Here is a 19,969-nt window from a genome sequence, read left to right as displayed (position 1 = left end):
TCAAGTTATTGTTTTGATACATTATTAAGGCTGCTTGAGTCAATGATCCATATGGTTATGTTTGAGTCTTCAGCCATGATGGACTTTGTAGCCTCACTATGTCTCTGCACAGTTTAACAGTTTCCTGTTGTGAAATATATGGTTGTTTATGGTCAAATTTATTTAATCATTCTCTTTAATTAAAAATGAGAAAAAAAAAAGAAATATTTGGGGCACCTGGGTGACTCAGTCAGTTAAGTGGCTGTCTTTGGCTCAGGTCATGATCCCAGGGTCCTGGGATCAAGCCCTGTACCAGGCTCCCTGCTCCGTGGGGAGCCTGCTTCTCCCTCTCCGTCTGCTGCCACTCCCCCCTGCCTGTGCGTGTGCTCCCCCTCTCTCTCTGTCAAATAAATAAAATCCTTAAAAATTAAAAAAAAGGGAAATATTCAGGAAATTTTATTTTTAAGTTAGACAATTCAAAAATTCTGCTTTTGTATAAACTTGGGCATACGTAGGTGCTAAGTTGGGCAGTGAAGACAGGTTGTTAGAATGGTTTGTTTTTAAATTTCAAATTGTGTGTCTCTTAATGAATACTTTTTATATTTTAATATGTTAATCCCTGGAATGTACGCTGTAATTGCTAATTTCATAGTAATGTCTCAAAAGTTGGTCTAAATTTAGAATTCCTAGTATATTAAATTGATAATATATAATTCTGTAAAATGATTGCCATTTTGAAAATCTGTAGTCAGTATATACGAAAAGGGTAACTTTGGTGAAATAGTTTCCACATAATTTTACCTCTCTAAAAGATTAGATACATTCTAGAAAAGATTTGTCTACTATTAGAAAGTCGGAAGAATACATACAATAATGTGTTTAGCACAGTATATAGATGAGGCTTTGAGAAAATGTTTCTAACTTTGTTTAAAAAGGTGGAAGTGGCATAATAAAGGAATGTTATGAGGTTACATTTTTGCTTTGAACAGTTTTTTAGTCAAACGTTAACTACTACATTGAGATTGGTGTTTGCATTTTTTGGGGTGGTTATTAATTCCTCCTTTGCCACCATATTTGATAAGCCTCTGAATTCTGCAGCAAGATCTTCAGAATGCTTTTCTCTTCTGAGTACCAAAGATACCACTGTAATTTATTTTATTTATTATTTTTTTAAAAAGACGTTGTTATTTGACGAGAGAGAGAGAGTGCGAGCACAAGCAGGGGGAGCGGCAGGCAGAGGGAGAGGGAGAAGCAGGCTCCCCGCTGGGGCTCAATCCCAGGACCCTGGGACCATGACCTGAGCTGAAGGCAGATGCTTAACCGACTGAGCCACCCAGGCGCCCAATACCACTGTAATTTAAAGCTTCATTATTTCTGGTCTGGGTCATTGCAGAAACCTAGTTGATAGTCCTAATTTTAATCCAGTTTGCTTATTTTTGTTTTTTACTTTCACATGATTTACATCTTCAATACTGTGTCTACTAGTGATATGCTCAGTGATTTGGAGTAAGAGGAGAGAGTTGAGCAAAATATCTCACTTCCCCAGTTCATCACATTCCATCATATATATTTTCCGTATTGGTCTTTCTGAAATGCCATTTAACCTGTAACATTTATTAGATATGACTAAGATATGATTTCTGGTATTAAGGAGTTTACACTCTAATAAACTGGTATATATGTTTGTGAGAGATTGTACTAGATGACCTTGAAGATTCTGTGATACTATCACTTATTGCTTTAAAGACTGGATTGAGATTCACTTTGTCCACAAAACTTTCCCTGACTAAAAACTTATCTTCTGCTTTTTAGTCTATAATCTCAAATAAACCAACCTTCTGACATACTTGTTAATATATTTCTTGGTCTTGTTTTGCCTGAAAGAGTTCTTTGTAATGGCATTCAATTGTATGGAGATTGCAGAATTTCTATCACAAACTACACAGAAAATAGGATAGTAAATTCAAGTGATAGGAAATGTGAAAGTAGAAAGGTAAAAATATAACCTTTGATGTTAGGTGAATACAAAAGTGGTCTGAACTTTAACCCAACTGGTAGAATATAAGGCAGTAAAATATCCACAGTAAAACCAGGGTTGAGACAGGTTTCAAAAGCATTTTAAAAACAGTCCTGTTTAAGAGCCATTTTTTACTTTCTTTTTTTGGAGAACTGTCTGTTCATATTTTTTACTCATTTCTAAATTAGGCATTTGGTCTTCTAGTACAGTAGTTACCCTCCTCCCTCCCCACTGTCTGTGGTTTCACTTCCATGGTTTCAGTTACCTATGGTCAACCATGGTCTGGAAGCAGATGATTCTCCTTCTGACATACCATCAGAAGGTCAGTAGTAACCTAATACTATGTCACAGTGCCTATGACATTCATCTCACTTAATCTAATCACGTAGGCATTCTATCATTTTACATCATCATAAGAAGGATGACGATAGTATAGTAAGATATCTTCTGAGAGAGAGAACACATTGATTTAACTTTTATTACAGTATGTTGTTTTAATTCTTCTATTTTGTTACTAACAATTGTTAGTCTCTTACTGAGCCTAATTTATAAATTAAACTTTGTTGTAGGTATGTATGTATAGAAAAAAAACATTGTGTATGAGAAAATGCTCAATCACTTGGCATCAGGGAAATTCAAATCAAAACCACAATGAGATACCACCTCACACCAGTCAGAATGGCTAAAATTAACAAGTCAGGAAAGGACAGATGTTGGTGAGGATGTGGAGAAAGGGGAACCCTCTTACACTGTTGGTGGGAATGCAAGCTAGTGTAGCCACTCTGGAAAACAGTAAGGAGGTTCCTGAAAAAGTTAAAAATAGAGCTACCCTACAGCCCAGCATTTGCACTATGAGGTATTTATCCCAAAGATACAAATGTAGTGATCCGAAGAGGCATCTGCACACCAGTGTTTATAGCAGCAATGTCCACAATAGCCAAACTATGGAAAGAGCCCATAGTATATACAGTGGAATACTACTCAACCATCAAAAAAATGAAATCTTGCCATTTGCAACTGGATGGAACTAGAGGATATTAAGCTAAGCGAAATAAGTCAACCAGAGAAAGACAGTTATATGATCTCACTCATTGTGGAATTTAAGAAACAAAACAGAGGATCATAGGGGAAGAGAGGGAAAAATAAAACAAGATGAAATCAGAGGGAGACAAACCATAACAGACTCTTAACCATAGGAAACAAACTGAGGGTTGCTGGAGGGGAAGGAGGTGGGGGGATGGGGAAACTGGGTGATGGACTTCAAGGAGGGCATGTGATGTGATGAGCACTGGGTGTTAAATAAGACTGGTGAATCACTGACCTCTGCCTCTGAAACCAGTAATACATTATGTGTTAATTAATTTGAGTTTAAATTTTTTTTAAAAAGGAAAAGCTCAAAGGAAATAAAAAAACATTGTCTATATAGAATTTGATACTATCCCAGGTTTTAGTTATTCACAGGGGGTCTTGGAACATATCTCCTGCAGAATGGGGAGTGGGTGGGAGGGGGAGAGTACTGTTGTTGATTTATAAGAACTTGCTATTTATAGTATAAGGAAATTATCCCTTTATGATGTGAGTTACAAATGCCGTTTCCCAGCTAGTCATTTGACATTATTTATATTCTCTATTACAGAAATTTGATTTTTTTAATTAATTATTTTTTAGAGCAGTTTTAGGTTCACAGCAAAATTAATGGAAAGTACAAGAAAGTTCCTGTATACCCTTTCCTTGTATATGCTCAACCCACGGCCCCCCACCTCCTCCCCACCCCCCCATCACCAGTTCACTCCAGAGTAGTACATTTGTTACAGTGATGAACAGTCAGTTGAACAGTTTGTTATAATCAATGAAATTTGATTTTTTTCTACTTATTTTTTGGTCTTTTATCACTTAGGAGACTTGTCGTTTTTTGAAACAACTTCTCTGTCTTGAAATTTAAAAACTTAAAGTAAAAACTTAAAAAAGTTATCTTACAATAGTGGTAATAACAATGACAATAACAACAAATAGTACTAATACATATTGAACTTACTCTGTATCAGGCATAATTCCTAACCAAGTTAGGTAGGTTGAATTAGTAGCTTTATTTTATAGGAAAGGTAATAGAGGTACAAAATGTTTAAATAACCTGTGAAAAGTCATGCAACTAGTAGATGGCTGATTCTTTCCCAGGCAGTTTGGGTCTAGAATCCATGCTCTTAAACCTGTACTCTATACTACTTCTTTTTAAACACTTTTATATTTTTTTATGTACTTTTTTGGTATATTAGGTTTGAGGTAGGAATTCAACTTTATTTTTGGACTGCTTGGATAGAGGGAAGAGGTAGCAAAGAGGAGTATGAAGAATTGATTGTCATGGTGTGAGTAAAGCTAGGCATGTGGTAGACCTTGTGGGATATTGCTGTGATTTAAGATAAGGAAAGGTTATTTGGCGAGTTGAAGTGATCTTGATGGTAGATGTTTCAGTGGAATGGGCTGAAGCACAAGTCAAATGGGAACTGTGTGGGGGCATAAGAACATAGAAATAGTGAAAACAAGTCTTTTGTCAAGTAGCTACGAATATGAAGGAGGAGGGCTATAGAATGAGGGAAAATTACTGTTTTATTTCAGAAAGATGAGAGAGACAAATGCTACAAAGCTGGTAGGAAGGATTCAGATACAGAAGAGATTAAAGAAAATAGAGTAAGTAAACTATTCAGTGGTTGAGGTTCCTGAAAATCAAGAGAGGATGGACTCTGAAGCACAGATGCAGGGATTTGTGTAGAAGATGTTCTGTTATTTCTAGAGGGTGCAGGAAAAGATGGGTGCAGATACAAATGATTGTGAACTTGTTGGTAGCAAGTGAGAGTTCTCATTTGATGGTGTTTCTTTTCTTTTTTTTTTTTTTTTTTTAAGATTTATTTGATAGTCGGAGGAGGGCCAGAGGGGGAGAGAGAATCTCAGGAAGACTCGCTGCTGAGCAGGGTGCCCCACATGGGGCTCGATCTCACAACCCTGAGATCATGACCTGAGTTGAAATCAAGAGTCAGATGCTTAGCTGATTGAGGCACCCAGGCACCCCGATGCTGTATATTTTCTTTGTGAAGTACAAGATGTCCTCCACTGAATCGAGAGTTAGAAAGGGAGGTTGGAGGTGTGAGGAGATGGGGGAAGGTTTTGAATTAGTTATCACAGAGAACAGGGAGGGAATAATGAGAGTAAACTAAGGAGGTTTTTGGACATTGTTGAAGGCCTACCCACTGGAAGTTGGTGATGACATCATGAGTTAATTTTTTTTTTTTAAAGATTTTATTTATTTGACAGAGAGAGACATAGCAAGAGAGGGAACACAGGCAGAGGGACTGGGAGAGGGAGAAGCAGGCTTCCCACGAAGCAGGGAGCCCAATGTGGGGCTCGATCCCAGGACCCTGGGATCATGACCTGAGCCGAAGACAAATGCTTGACGACTGAGCCACCCAGGCGCCCCAATTTTTTTTTTCTAATGACTTTCAGGCCAGTTCTGTCATCACACTTACTATAGTTAATGTTCTTTAATCATTCACTTAATCATTTAATTATCAGTACCACCTTAGAAGTAAAAGGTAGGGCATACTTTTAAAGCTTGCCAAACTAATGTTTTAAGTGTGTTGAATAGAGTAAGTTTGGAGAAAGATGAAAAAGATCACTACTTTTCACTTCATTTTGATACCCTTAAATAATGGAGAACATTTCTTGGGAATTGATTTTAAATGTGCATGCTAACTCATTTAACTTTTATTAAAATGGATGTTACCCTCGGGTAATTTGTAGAAGATTGTGAGATCAAATGTTTTAAGTTTAAACATGTGGTTTTGAAATGCTTAAATGCCAGAATAATATGTATTTTAACAGTAAACTCATCTTTTTTCAGGTATAATTTTCAGAATGCATAGAAAGTTTTCCACCAGTGTCCTCAAATCTAAATTCATTCATTGTTAAACTTGTTTGTTTGTTTTATACAGGGTGTGATAGGTATACAGCTGGTCGTTACCATGGTGATGGCCAGTGTCATGCAGAAGATTATACCTCACTATTCTCTTGCTCGATGGCTACTCTGTAATGGCAGGTAAGGCAAAGTTAGGCTAATTGTGTCTGGCACTTTCAAATATCAGGCTGATTGATTTCCCAGAAGTTAAGTATGAATTCCTATTTTTTAAAAACATGCCAAAAAGAAAGTTCTGAGAAAAATCTAGCTTCCTTATTTTTCTTACTTTAGATATTAGTAGTTTTATTTTTTTAGTATAAAGGTTATTGGATCATGGTCAAGAATTCACTCCTCCCTCCTTCCTGTCCCCTTTTGTCCATGGTCAATGAAAATACCAAATAACTTTCCTGTAGTTACCTTCTTAAAAGGTTGGTCAACAAGGGGATGAGACTATACATTGAAGTGTTTAAATATTTTCACTGTTGCTGAAAAAAATGAGTGAGAGTGTATGCTCTATTATTGGTGACTCAGTTGAGAGTTTATTATGAGAATTAGGGGTTCTTTGTTTTACTGCAAAGAATTTTAAACTTTAACTTGACAAGGAGGAGGCAAAGTTACTTTGTATGGTTTTAATTTTGTCTACTACACTATAACCTTACTACTATTCCTAATCCTTCCACAAAGGAGCTAAGTTTCCTTGCTGATATTTTTACAACAAAATAATAAAATCGAAAGTAAGGAAGTTGAATTTAGGGGATATGACACAAATGCAGGAAAATTGCATATAGAAATACTTGGCAAAATCCTGTGCAATTATGAAAGGTAAGTTGTAGATTTGGTACCATGTCTATAGTTTTATTCTAATTATTCATCTCCAGTAAATAGCCAAATTCTGTTTACTGATTTGTAGGTCCATTTTCTTTTGTTTAGGCCTTTTGGACTTAGAAAACAATTAATAGCTCTTATCCTCCTAATGATTTTATACACTGCAAGACTAATAATAAGCCTTTATTATTAGTTCAAGGCCGTTCTATCCACAAAGCTAAATTTCCATTAGAATTTATTTTCTAGTTTAATATTCTTTATGCTTCATACTTTTTTCATATCGTTTAAATATAGAAAAATACTTGGATTGCTTAAAAATATTTTTGACCACTGATACACACACACACACACCCACGCATACATGTATGGAATATGAGAGAGAACAGCTGTTTAAAAACGTGTTTTGTTTTTAAAGATTTTATTTATTTGACACAGAGAGATGGCAAGAGAGGGAACACAAGCCGGGGGAGTGGGAGAGGGAGAAGCAGGCTTCCTGCTGAGCAGGGAGCCCAATGTGGGGCTCCATCCCAGGACCCCGGGATCATGACCTGAGCCAAAGGCAGCCGCTTAACAACTGAGCCACCCCAGGCACCCCTAAAAACATGTTTTATTAGCAAAGTAAATAATGACTAAAGTTTTAGTGAAGTTGAAAACCTCTATAAAGAGTATTTATAAGAGAAAAAAATTAGTCATCTGCAACTAGTTTTTAATTGTGTAGTCTTATGCCTTATGTAGTCTTGTTTACTTTTTTGCTTATCAAACCCCTTTCTGTAGATCATGAAAGGATAAACATCAGGTAGGCAAATTATCATTCATTCTAAATAAATGGAATCTGAAGTAATAAATTACATAAAAATATGTTAAGGTAACTTGTTTTCTACTGAGAATTCCATGTTTATAGACTATGATGAGTCTCCAGTGAGACTTCCAGATCTCTTACTGGCTCTAAAGATCTGGGCAGTCTTGTTTCATTTTAGGGTATAAGCAATTTCCATGTTTTTACCTAATCTGCTTTCCATTTGTTTCTATAAAACTTACATGCACCAGTAAAAGCTAAACTTCAGAGATTGAAAACCTAATTCTTTTCTCTTTGTTACTATTAGAATTATGTATTATAATAAAAATCTCTGCTTTCTTGACAAGACTTTCATAAAATACTACTAATTTGAGGGGGAGGTAAAAATAAACATGAAGTTAATTTTTTGTGACCCTGATTTGCTTTTGTAAACAGATTAACTTTAGTGTTTAATGCTGTTTCTAATTCCAAATCAGGTTCCAAGGATAGCAATCAGAATTTTCTAGTAATAGTTAACTTTTCTGCTATAATCCATTTCTTTTCCTGTGTTGTTTTTAAGATCATCTATCTTTCTTTAATGTTAATCCTGAAATTGTTAGGTCATGAAGTCAAATTGCTAAATGTTGTTGCCTAACTGTTGAATCAGATCATTGATTTTATCCTTTTGGCATAATTATTGTTATATCATCCTTTTATGATATGAAATTATACTGTTTTAATATTGATAAAAAGTAAAATGCCTTCTAAATTGCTCATGTAAAAATTTTGATCAGAAATGACCGTTTGCATTTTAAATCTTATGATGCTGTTGAGTTTAAGAAAGAGAAAGATCTGAGGGCATTCTTTATCATCTATAAAATGTTTAAAGGAATTTAAGGGGTGAGGCTCATGGCTTGGGAGTGACTATATTGAATGGAACTATTGAATAGAACTATTAAAGTGAATAGATATGTAGATTCCATGATAGATTAATCATGAGTATGACAGAAGAGACATGTTTTTAGGTTCTGTATCTATCGTCCTAATATTTGTCCCACCAGTATCATATCTTCATATTGTAAATAAATACTCATATTTTTCTTAACAGATATGGCTTGTCTTTTTGTGTCATATAAATTTATGTCCATATCTCTCATCAATCTTTGTCTTTTTTAATGGAAGGTTTAAAGTGCTGTTGGATTTTTTTTATGTTTTTACTTAATGAGTAAGCCTCCTGCCATTTACTTGAAGAAGTCATACCTTGAAGGAATCAACAGTTTTGCTTTTATATTAGCAGCCTGTTGATTTTTAATATAAAAAAATAAGTTTCCTAGGTCTTGTTAAATAATGTATATTGCTGTTAGTGTTGTATATCTGTATTTTTTTTTTCGTCACCCTGGTTTAATTCTATTAATATTGCTTTTACATTATTATAAAACTTAATATTGATAAAAATTTTTATTTCTGTTATCCTGTTTGGATCTGTACCCTGAACTAGGTAGCAGAGGAAATGGGTTTTGTGGTATGTTAGGGCCTCAGAAATCTCAGTGTCTGAACTTAGTTTCTCATTCCAGTTCCCCAGGTGGGATTCAGGGTCAGATGGGACAGTCAGGAAGGGGTTGGGCACCTCTCCAGGTAGATTCTTCACAAAATGATATTTTAAGGGTTCAGCTGTCCTTGAAGTGGTGACTTTGGGAGTCTGTGCTTCTTTGGACTTGTTGGCTCTTGTATTCCTCCTGCTGCCTTGGAATCTTGTGTTACAGATGCTGTGTCACTTGGCAGCTAAAGGGAGTAGGCTGTGGATCTTTCAGGTGATTCAAGGGGCCAAGCTTAGAAATAGACCTATTAGTTCTGCCCGCATTCCATAGGCTGGGGCCCTGTGACTCTTCAGGCCAAAGTGCAGGGGAATCTGGGAATGTAGTTTTCATTGTATCTAGGAAGTAAAAAGATTGGTGAGTGTCTGATCCTTCTCTGCTGTAGGTGATGTGTTTATAGATGAGAAAACAAGTTTTTAACTTTACTCATACTCACATACTGAAAAATGAAACAGATCTAGGCTTCTTATCCTGAAGTTCAATTCACAGTATAGTGTTTATTTAATGTATAGCTGCTCATCAACTCCAGATGTTGTCCTGGAACTGACATACTTGAACAGAGTTTGGAATTTGGTGGTGGTAACAATTACTGTGCTTTTGGCAGTTAACAGAGTAATTTATTTTTTTTTTTCCTACCTTTTATTCCTAGTGGTACTTAGCCTTGTATAAGCTATCCTTCTGGTTGTATATAGTTAGTGTATGTTTGTCTTTGCTTATTGTATTCTTCTGGCTTTTCTGTGACTACATAGCCACCTTTTATTCTGAATGAAGAAGCACCTCACCATTGATTTTGATTACCATACCATAAATGTGCTAAGTGTGAAGTAGAGTTTAAGAAATATCATCTGTTCAAATTATAATTCTCACCCCACTATTGAAATTAAATTTATTCCACATTACTAAATTATAAATATTTTATACTCCATTCTTCCAGTTTTCTTTAATAGAAAAATATTTTTCTCAAAAATGTTATTCTTTTTTTTACATGCCTTTTTATGTGACTTTTATGTGACTGTCAGATTTTGTTGAAGGGATTCTGCTTTAACAAGAACTTAGGTAACAAAATCTCTTCTTCCTGTAACCTGTGAGCATGTGTTACTAACCTTGAAAAACTCAACTGTGAACAGTCTAGTGCTCTCACTGCTCAGTTCCTCCCTCTCTCCCCAAAGGGAGGGAAAACCATGGGAACTTGGTTTCTTTGTACCTTTAGTATGAACTGCTTTCCCTAACATACACTTCTTTTTTAAAATTTTTTATTTTTTTTAAGATTTTATTTATTTGACAGAGAGACAGTGAGAGAGGGAACACAAGCAGGGGGAGCGGGAGAGGGAGAAGCAGGCTTCCCGTGGAGGAGGGAGCCTGATGCGGGACTCCAGCCCAGGACCCTGGGATCATGACCTGAGCCGAAGGCAGACGCTTAACGACTGAGCCGCCCAGGCGCCCCTTCCCTAACATACACTTCTAACAGTTGCTCAGATCATACAGAGGTGTTCTGTATCATGTCCAGCATACCACTTTATAGTAGCCAAATTATTCTCTACTTACTATTGTAATTAAAGTTCCTTTTTGTTTTGAAGTTTGCTTGGCCCCTCTTTTCATGGAGAGGTAAGTGATAGGTTACATTCTTTGTACATTTGAATAGTGGGTTTTGCATGAGGACGTAGGATTTTGCGTTTTTTTTCGTACTAGCTTCCTTGCTGACCTGTTTTCCATTTCCTTGATTGTTTAGCCTAAACTTTCTGCATTCTTCTCTGCCCCTTTATTTCCCAAGGCTCTCAACTTTGGTCTGCTTCTTACCATGTGTTCCTCATTGAAAACTTGTTCTGGTTCGATTTATTTTGATTTTTCTCTCATCCTATATTGGGTAAAGAGCGTGTAACAACACCTTCATATTCAATTGCTGTAATTCTTTTTGCCTGTTATCTTTTGCATGTTGCCTGATCCAAGCATCTGCAAGTTCCCTTTGGTGAGAGAAACCTACTATTCAAATGCACAGTAGGTGGGACCTAAGACCCAAGGGAAAGGTTTAAACTGTCAGCTACCACCCTTATGGAATGCCTGAGTCCTTGCTGTCCTTGCCTTTTAACTTTCAGTTCCAGAATGCCATGCTGTTTTATTAAAATTTCCAGTAAATAACAAGAGAATGTATATGCGTTAATGATATTTTAGCTACTTGTGCTGAAAGGTTTTCTAGGTTTTAAGTGGTATTTGTTTTCTCATTTTTTTTCACTTGTTAAAATTATTGAGATTTAGAATGAAGACTGAAAGTATAGTTCGTTGAACACTACATCAGGAACTAATGATGTACTATATGCTGGCTAACTGAATATAATAAAAAAGTAAAAAATAAAAATAAAATAATAAAAAAAGACAGTATAGTGAGCTGTGTTTTGAAATAAGAGTTCTGTATAATTATGTATTAAAACCTTTTTTTTTAGTACTAAGCTTTTCTCTATTTGTTCATGCTTAGATTTCCATTTTAAATTTCTGAAATTTATAGTTTTGAAAAATTTTGAGGTGGTTGGCTTTAAGTGACATTGCTGTTTAATTTTTTTTTTTGAAGAATTTGGGTCAATACATTCTGTATTTTCTGATACCTATTTTTTCAGTGCTATTGAACTTTAGTAAGAAAAGTTATAGTCTGATGGTATTTTATGTAAGAGGTTTATATAAGACAGTTAGTAAAAAATTATTTCAGTGATTTAGTGAAGTGGAATACCAGGTTGGCTTTATTATCTGAGACACTGCTGACAATTTGAACATAGGTGAGAAAAGCCACTGAATAGCCAACGTAAATGTCATAAAATACACTGACATTAATGCATTTAACTTAAATGTAAGAAGTTCAGTTTTTTAGTGAGATCCTATTAATACTTTCTATTTTAAAGGTTTTTTTCCCATTTCAAACATAATATATGCCTGTGATATAGAAAAAGATAATAAATTGATAAGAAGGAAAAATAAGAGGTAATGGACTGTATTCTCATCAGCTGAAGATAATCACTGTGTACATTTTGTTGTATTTCCTTTTAATCTTATATGTTCCTGTCATAGTTGTGATGATACTGTATGTGCAATTTTATAACATTAACACAAAACATTTTTCTCTAATTGTATTTTTGTAACCATTCTTATTAACTGCTGCATAGAATCTAAAGCTAATTAGCTTTTACATGTCTTCCAAGCCCATATTAGAAAGGCATGGTTCAGCAGTTACAAGCAGATTGCAAGTTATTTTGCTAAGATAGACATACCAACTAGTAGCAAAAGAAAAGGCTAAAAACTGAGACCAGAGCTTTAAGTGTCTAGTACATGGGAACCACATGGTATGGAATCCAACTATGTATGAAGCACTGTCTGTTAAGGAAAACTGTGCAACTGTCCTTCTAAGTTTTACTTTGAACTTTCAGACCTTAGCTACTCCATGCTGCCTGGCATTCTTTGTCTGCTCCACTTCTCAGGCAGCTTTCAACTCAAATCCTTTCTCCTCAAATACTGGGCATGCCTGCCTCAGCCTCAGCTCTTGAAACCAGAGCCCCGCAATCGTTTTCTCACCACCAAACCCACAACCCTATTTACATGTGCAACCCATCTCTATTTTTTAAAAAATGTCTATAAATTCTAATTTTGGCCTGAGGAGGAGGTGTCCTGTCTGTCAGGGCCCAGTTCCTGCATTTGTGCTCTATATCTTTCTCTCTAACTTTCACCTAATTCTTCCTTTCTTCCTTGTCTTTAATTGTTTCACTTCCTTTGGATTATTACTGTTAGCACACACACACATACACATACTTTTTTTTTTAAAGATCTCTTATGAAAAGTAACAGCAACAATAGAGTCACAGCCCTGCCTCTCTTCTGCCTTAAAAAACAAAGCCCCTCCCATGTCCATTTCTTAGTTTTGGCCTATTTCCCTATATTCTGTTGTAGCAACATTTATCACATGAATTGTCTTCATGAACTCTGCTTTTCACTTCCTTTTTTTTTTTTTTAAGATTTTATTTATTTGAGGATAGAGAGGGCACAAGTGGGGGCGGGGGCAGAGGGAGAGGGAGAAGCGGGCTCTCCACTGAGCCGGGAACCCGACACAGGGCTCAATCTCAGGACCCTGGGATCACGACCTGAGCCGGAGGCAGCCGCTTAATCCATTGAGCCACCCAGGTGCCCCTACTTTTCACTTCCTTATTAACTATTTAGCCTTCTACCATGTTTTATTTCCCCCTTAGGTGATCTTATTGATTCCATAAATACCACAGTTAGGTAATGACCCCAGGTTATCTCTGAGCTCTAGATTCTAGTATACAGTTGTCCTCTTGATGTTTTCACTTATTATTTCATAGGTACTTAAAAACTCAGCATGTTTAAATTCTTGATTCTTCCTGTTCTACTCCATCTCAGAAAATGTGCTACCATCTTCCTCAGATCAGAAGGGTAGATACCCTTCATTCTTTTTTTTTCCTACTTCCTGAGCGTCCAAAATATATCTCCTTTTCTTACCTGCTTCTAATTCAGAAAGCAGCAAAAGAGATCTTAAAAGGCAAATCAAGTTATTTCTCTCTCCTGTTTTGAGCATAAAATCTGAACTCCATATTGTGACCCAGGAGACTTTGCATGATGTGTTAACTTTTTATCTCTTCAGCCTCCCTCATAACGTTTCTCTTTGCATATGGTGTAACTGCCTCTTTGGCCTTTTGGTTACTGCAGTGTTCTGTGTTCTTTCATGCCTTTGTGCTTTTGGACATGCTCTTCCCTGCCTGTAATGCTGTTCCCCTCCATGGGTATGGTGGGTTAATGTCCTCTCAGATGGGTTTTCCTAACCTACAGCCTAAGGCTTGTCTCTCTCATTTTCACCATTTGTTTGGTTCTTTTGTGTAGTATCCAATTTGTAATTTTTTGGTCATTTTTTAATTGGTTAAATTCAGCCCCAATTAGAATATAAGCATCAAGAAAGCAGGGACTTTGGCTTTATTGTATGTGATTATATCTCGATTGCCTAGCAGAGTACTTGGCCCTAGGGAACTCCATAAGTGTCTGATGAATGAATGGATGGATGGATGGTACATGAGTAACAGACTAGAAGTGGCCCTAAGAGCATCCACCATCCTTAGTTTCCAGTTTTGACCAATAATTATTACTGATGTAGATGACCTGAGTTGTCCAATAAAAGGTATAATTATAAGTGCAATCCATTTTAGAAAAATGGGTTCACAAAAATGAGATTAAACAAGTTCTAGTATATTTAAAAAGAAAAACCTAGAAAATGTAAGAATCTTAAAATATTTCGTTATTATAGTATTCTAAAAGTAACTTAAATTTTCCTATACTAAGCATTCTTTCACTTATTAGCAATAATTAGTAATTTCTCAGAGCTAAACGACTAATTTTAGTCTTTATAAGTGAGTTATTGCTTAAGTGTTCTTCTAAATGTTATGCACTCAATCCTCATCATTCATGCACTCTGTATTTGTGATTTATGTACTTGCTGAAGTTCATTTGTAACTCCCAAATTCATACTTGGGGTGCTTTCAAGGTCATTCAAAGACATATCTAGAGTGGCAAAAAATTTTAGTGGCCCAATGCCCACGTTCCCAGCTGAGGCCTCGTTTCACCTTTCATATTGTAAACGAGTGTGCTTTTCATGGTCTATTTAGCATCATGTTGTTCACATTTTAGCTTTTTGTTGATTTTACTGTTTAAAATGGCCTCCAAGGATAGTGCTGAAGGGCTGTCTAGTGTTCCTAAGCACAAGAAGGCCATGATATGCCTCATGGAGAAAATTTGCTAGAAATACAGAACTCAGGAAAATACTATACTTAAGATTACAGTTATTAAGTAAGCTTTGTTTAGGCATGGGTTATAGTGCTGTTGGCTGTGAATTAAATGTTTAATGAATCAACAGTATATGTTAAATAAGGTGTCTGTAAACATAAACACACATAAAACAAGGTTTTGTATTGATTGGTTGATGAAAATGTTGTGACCAGAGGCTCGCAGGAACCTAACCCTGTATTTCCCCTAGGAGCAATGTTCAGTGTTCGCGGCGACTTTATAGAACATAACTACCGCGAATAACAAGAATCGACTGTAAGTTAAAATTCTGGACTTAAATGGAAATTTCAGGAAGTGCCTCCTCACCCATGTTTAATTAGTTTAGAGACTTTTTGGTTGGGATATATATTTTATTTTAAAACCTTTCAACTATGAGGAGAACTGAATTCATTGTGGTTCAGTGATCCTTTTTGAGCACTTACTATATGCCAGTTACTGTACTAGTTTTGAAGTATACAAAAACAAGTCAGAAAATCGTTACTCCCAAGAATCTTTCAGTTAGGGGAGTATTTCATTTTAATCCAACTGGTCTGATACCAACTGCAATTTAATTTTGACACTGCCTGGAGTTAACATAGACTCCATGGGTTAAAGACAAAGTTCTCTTTAAGAATGCCTAGGCTTCCAGATGCCAGCTGCAAGTTCTTGGAATCCCCAGGCCACCCATACTTTTGAAAACTGGCTACTGGCTACAAATTGGGGCATTTCTATGACACCCCTCATGTTCAGTAATTTGCTAGAACAAGTAGAACTCAGGAAAGTGCTATATGCTATACTTAGGATTACAGTTTTATTATAAAGATGGTAGAGGAATAGGTTTGGGAAGAAGTGCAGTTTCCATGACCTCTCTGTGGAGTCAGGGCCTGTCACCCTCCAAGCACATGAGTGTTTTGGCCAGCCAGGATGCTCCTCTGAGCTTCATTGTTGAGAGATATTATGGAGTTCCATTACATAGGTATGATTTTAAATAACTGGACAAATGATTGAACTTAATCTCTAGCCCCCATCTCCTTCCTGCAGATCAGGTGGTTAAGAATCCCAGCTCTAATCACATGGTTATTTCTGGTGACCATCTACCATTCTGAAACTATCTGGAGGTCTACCAGGAGTCCCCTTGATAACATAACAAAGAAACCCCCTATCACTCAGGAAATTCAAAAGGCTTTTAAAACTCTTTGCCAAGAACTGGAGAATGTATCTGGTTCTCTGTTTTATTTTGACCAGATACATTCCTTTTTTACACCACAGGGCAACTTGCCTTATAAATAATAAAAGGTAAATTAGATGTTTGCCAGATAGGGGCATAGGTGTTTATAAGCAGATAGAAGAATATATGCGAAAACATCAAGGGATGAACAGATTTGTGGAATAAAATGTCATTTAGCTAGAATATCATGTTCAAAAAGTAGTTGTTGAAGGTGAGTCTGGTAAAGTAGATAATACTCAGGTCATGAAAGTCTGGAAACAGGTCACAAATCCTATGCACATTTGGGGCTTATAGTGTGTGTTATAACTTTAATGGAAAATTTCAAACATATACAGAGAGTAGACAGAATAATACAGTGAATATATAATGAATATAATGATCTCCTATGTATGTATCACAATTAACACTTGGTGGTCAACATGTTTCATCTGTGTTCCCCTTCATCTCTCCTCCCCCCAACATATTATTTTGTAGCAAATATTACTTCATTCATAGATACTTCTGTGTATATCTTTAAAGTGTGTGAGCTTTTTATAAAAATAACTATCATCCTATTTTTACAGCTAAAAGTTTTTAACAGTAATTTTATAACATCATCAGATATCCAGTCATTATGCAAATTGCCAATTCTTCAGTGGTTTTAAAAACAGCAAATCAGTTGCTAACATTTTTAATTGAGATATTTTACTTTAAAAATTTAGATTTTTTTGTAATTGAAAAATTGGAAGATTTAGCAATACTACGTGTATGTTTCTCCTTTATAAAAACAGGGCCTTGATGAAAGTCTTTGCCTAGCTGCCTCCTCACTGCTTTACCTTGTGAAGACTCTTGGAAAGGATTTAAACAGGCATTTACCTTGATAAGATTTGCATTATGGAAAGATAACTTTGGGATCAGAATGCATTTAGGGGAGTGTCCAGGGAAGACAAGGACTCCAGTTAAAGAACAGAATTAATGATAATATGTGGACAGGGTGCATTGAAGATTAAACTTGAATATCAAGTTTAGGTAGCTGGTAGATAGGAAATCCAGGTGAGACAGGGAAGGATTAAGTGACTTGTTTGGGTCTTTTGACGGTGTGGTGGAGGTGAATACACCCAGTTACTGGAGCCCTAACTTAAAGGGTTTTGTAAATACAATTTACTCTTATTTTTATATACATAAAGTTTTAGAATTCTCCAACTAAATTAAAGGAGGGGAGGATAGGAAAGGAAAGCAAAGACTACTTGTAGTTTTGAGGACGTTCAAAGGACTCTCTTTAAGAAAACTGTCAGTTTCTTCCGTGTAAATGAAGGATGGGTGGAGAGTTCTAATGAGCTCCTGCCAGCTTGCCTGCAGAATTCAGTCCATTTACTTTTAATAGTAGGCCTGTATAGCCTTAATATGTATTAATAATTGTCAGTGATAAAAAATACACCTATAAACAGCATTGCAGGGTCTGGCATCTAGTAAGTGCTTGGTAAGTGCTGGATTTGAATCGAAACCCTTATAAGGCATAAGCAGTAGTATCTTAATTCAGATTAGAGTTTTTCACCTGGTATTTCCCTTCAGTTTCTTCATGAATAGGAAACTAAATAAATATTTGTACAATAAATGAATAATTCTGGTGATTTTAATTCCTTTATTTAAAAGGATTCTTTTTTTCTTAGTTTGAGATGGTATCAACATCCTACAGAAGAAGAATTAAGAATTCTTGCAGGGAAGCAGCAAAAAGGGAAAAGCAGAAAAGATAGGTAAGTTACATTGTTGAGCTTATAAAGTGTTAAGTATTTGAGACAATTTATGTAAATATATTTTGTACGTTCCTTAAAGGAACATTTACTGATAATGCTATGCGTGTTTGGTAGATTGGAGATTAAAACCCATGATCTAAAATAATTTTGAATTGCCCTTTAAGAAAATCCTGTATTTAGTAATATGATATATGAGCACAGAAATGATTATTTTACTTAAGAATGGTTAATTTTATTCTTTGTGTTTAAATTATGAAACCAGTATAGCCATCATATTAAAACTTGCTGGGGGTTGTCTGGGGAGAAAACCAGAGCCCATCTTTTTACCGTCTAACTCATTTATCTGTTGATTTGAGTTCTTTTCCAGAATTTACTGTTATTCGTTATTATGAAATTGGGCAAATTTACCTGCTTTTGACCTCTTTTCTTCATTTTTCAAATGAAAAGGGTAGCCAGTATAACTTCGTAGGTCCCATTCAGTTGCTATATATTATATTCGCATTTAAAGTTTATGAAGAAAACTGCCTGTTAATAAACCTCACTGAATGGACCACAGCAGCCTTATCTATGAAATGGAAAGACCAAACATAGTAATTCTGAAGGATCTTTCCAGCTTTAAAATTTTATATCTCTATTTAAATTGAATTCTCAAGTAAAGTACATGATAATTAGCCTCTCTATATGGCCTTAGTGTCCTCAGCTGGGGAGGACTTAGGACCTGAAACTATGATTCTAATATATTACAGAATGTCAGTGACAACAAATTGTCACCAGGTTTCTCATGTGTATCATAAAAATGATATTAACCTGAGCTAATGCATTTGTAGGTGCTAAAGTTTTTTTTAAACATAATGATTATTTGGCATGAAATTGGAAATTTTAAAAAGACTTCTGATCTCGCTAACCATTCTCTTTTACACTTATCATTGCAAATACACCTTAAAGATCATTGGAATATTGAGTGTAAGCCCTCCCTCTCTGTTTTATTTTGAAAAGACTTTACATGTACAAAATGATGCCAAAATGGCACTGTCTTATTCCTGGTAGCAATAATTAATATTTGATTTATTGACATGAATTGATATTTTTACTGAAGTTTTTCCAGAAAAAATGGAAATTGTTTCTTGGTATTGTAATTAATGCTATTGAAACTTAATTTATTACTTTCTATATATGTGTGAGTGTCTTTAAAAATTAAATTTGGGAATGATACGTGTGCACCTAAAGAATTCTTTTATTTCCCCCATTTGTGATTCAGTAAAAGCAACTCCAAATTAGCCTTTCACATAACTGAATTTCTTATGCACGTAAATCTTAATATATTTCTTCAACTCTGACTTGTTTATAGCTACAGGTCTCTTTATACATATGTGTGGACATGTATAATTTCAGAGAGAGATGCATTTTGGTTTAATTTCCTTTTATTTTTGTACCTAAAGAAATAAATTGTTCCAAAGTGAAATACAAGAAAGGATGCCAGTTCCTTGCCTTTGCTTTCTTATATGAATTTCATGTCACAGAGGAGCCACTTTATCCTCTTTTAGGTATTCTGAGATTTTCTCCCATATGCTTAAATATTATGTGATAATGGTGTTTCTTTAATTTTTTATTTGCTTTTACTCTTGTACCTAAATGAAAAGATGTTAGTTGTCTTAAAATCTACAGGAGAGAGAGTAGGAGAAATAGGGTGAAGTGCTAAGCTAGTAATCAAGATTTTGTCACTAATTTAGGTAAATCTTCCCCTGGTAATCTGCATATTCCCATAATAATTTATATCCACATTTTGTAGTCTTCCCTTTAAAAACTACTTTTGTAACTTTTGACTCTTTTACCTCCTTTTTGATGAAATATTAGAAATTCTGCTTCCTTTGTGAAATTCAAAACCCCATTTGTGATTAGTTGATATAAGCACTTGGATAACAGTATAGGTAACTTGCTTTTTGTGTCACTTGTCTGATTTTTATAGGAAATACAATGGTCACATTGAAAGTAAGCCATTGACCATTCCAAAGGATATTGACCTCCATCTAGAAACAAAGTCAGTTACAGAAGTGGATACTTTAGGTA

General features: G+C 35.4%; 1 protein-coding gene across 6 annotated transcripts in view; it reads left to right on the top strand.

The window, feature by feature from the left end:
* The window catches only part of TMEM161B (transmembrane protein 161B), an 82,311-nt gene that overhangs the window by 12,994 nt on the left and 49,348 nt on the right, over window positions 1–19,969 (top strand). For 4 of the 6 annotated variants that reach the window (XM_028114556.2, XM_028114554.2, XM_028114552.2 and 1 more), the window contains exons 2-4: window positions 5,980–6,083; window positions 17,819–17,902; window positions 19,869–19,966. In XM_028114556.2, coding sequence (XP_027970357.1) covers window positions 5,980–6,083; window positions 17,819–17,902; window positions 19,869–19,966 — 286 coding nt within the window. Of the gene's footprint in view, window positions 1–5,979; window positions 6,084–15,211; window positions 15,218–17,818; window positions 17,903–19,868; window positions 19,967–19,969 lie in introns of those variants that run through there. The other 2 variants (XM_028114558.2, XM_088023383.1) reach the window with 2 other exon arrangements.

Source organism: Eumetopias jubatus, unplaced genomic scaffold, assembly GCF_037043125.1.
Source record: "Eumetopias jubatus isolate StellerSeaLion01/CBP00866 unplaced genomic scaffold, mEumJub1_p1.0 scaffold_5, whole genome shotgun sequence".
NCBI lineage: Eukaryota > Metazoa > Chordata > Mammalia > Carnivora > Otariidae > Eumetopias > Eumetopias jubatus.
Note: the sequence above shows the minus strand (reverse complement) of the source record. Positions and strands in the feature narration are given on the sequence as shown.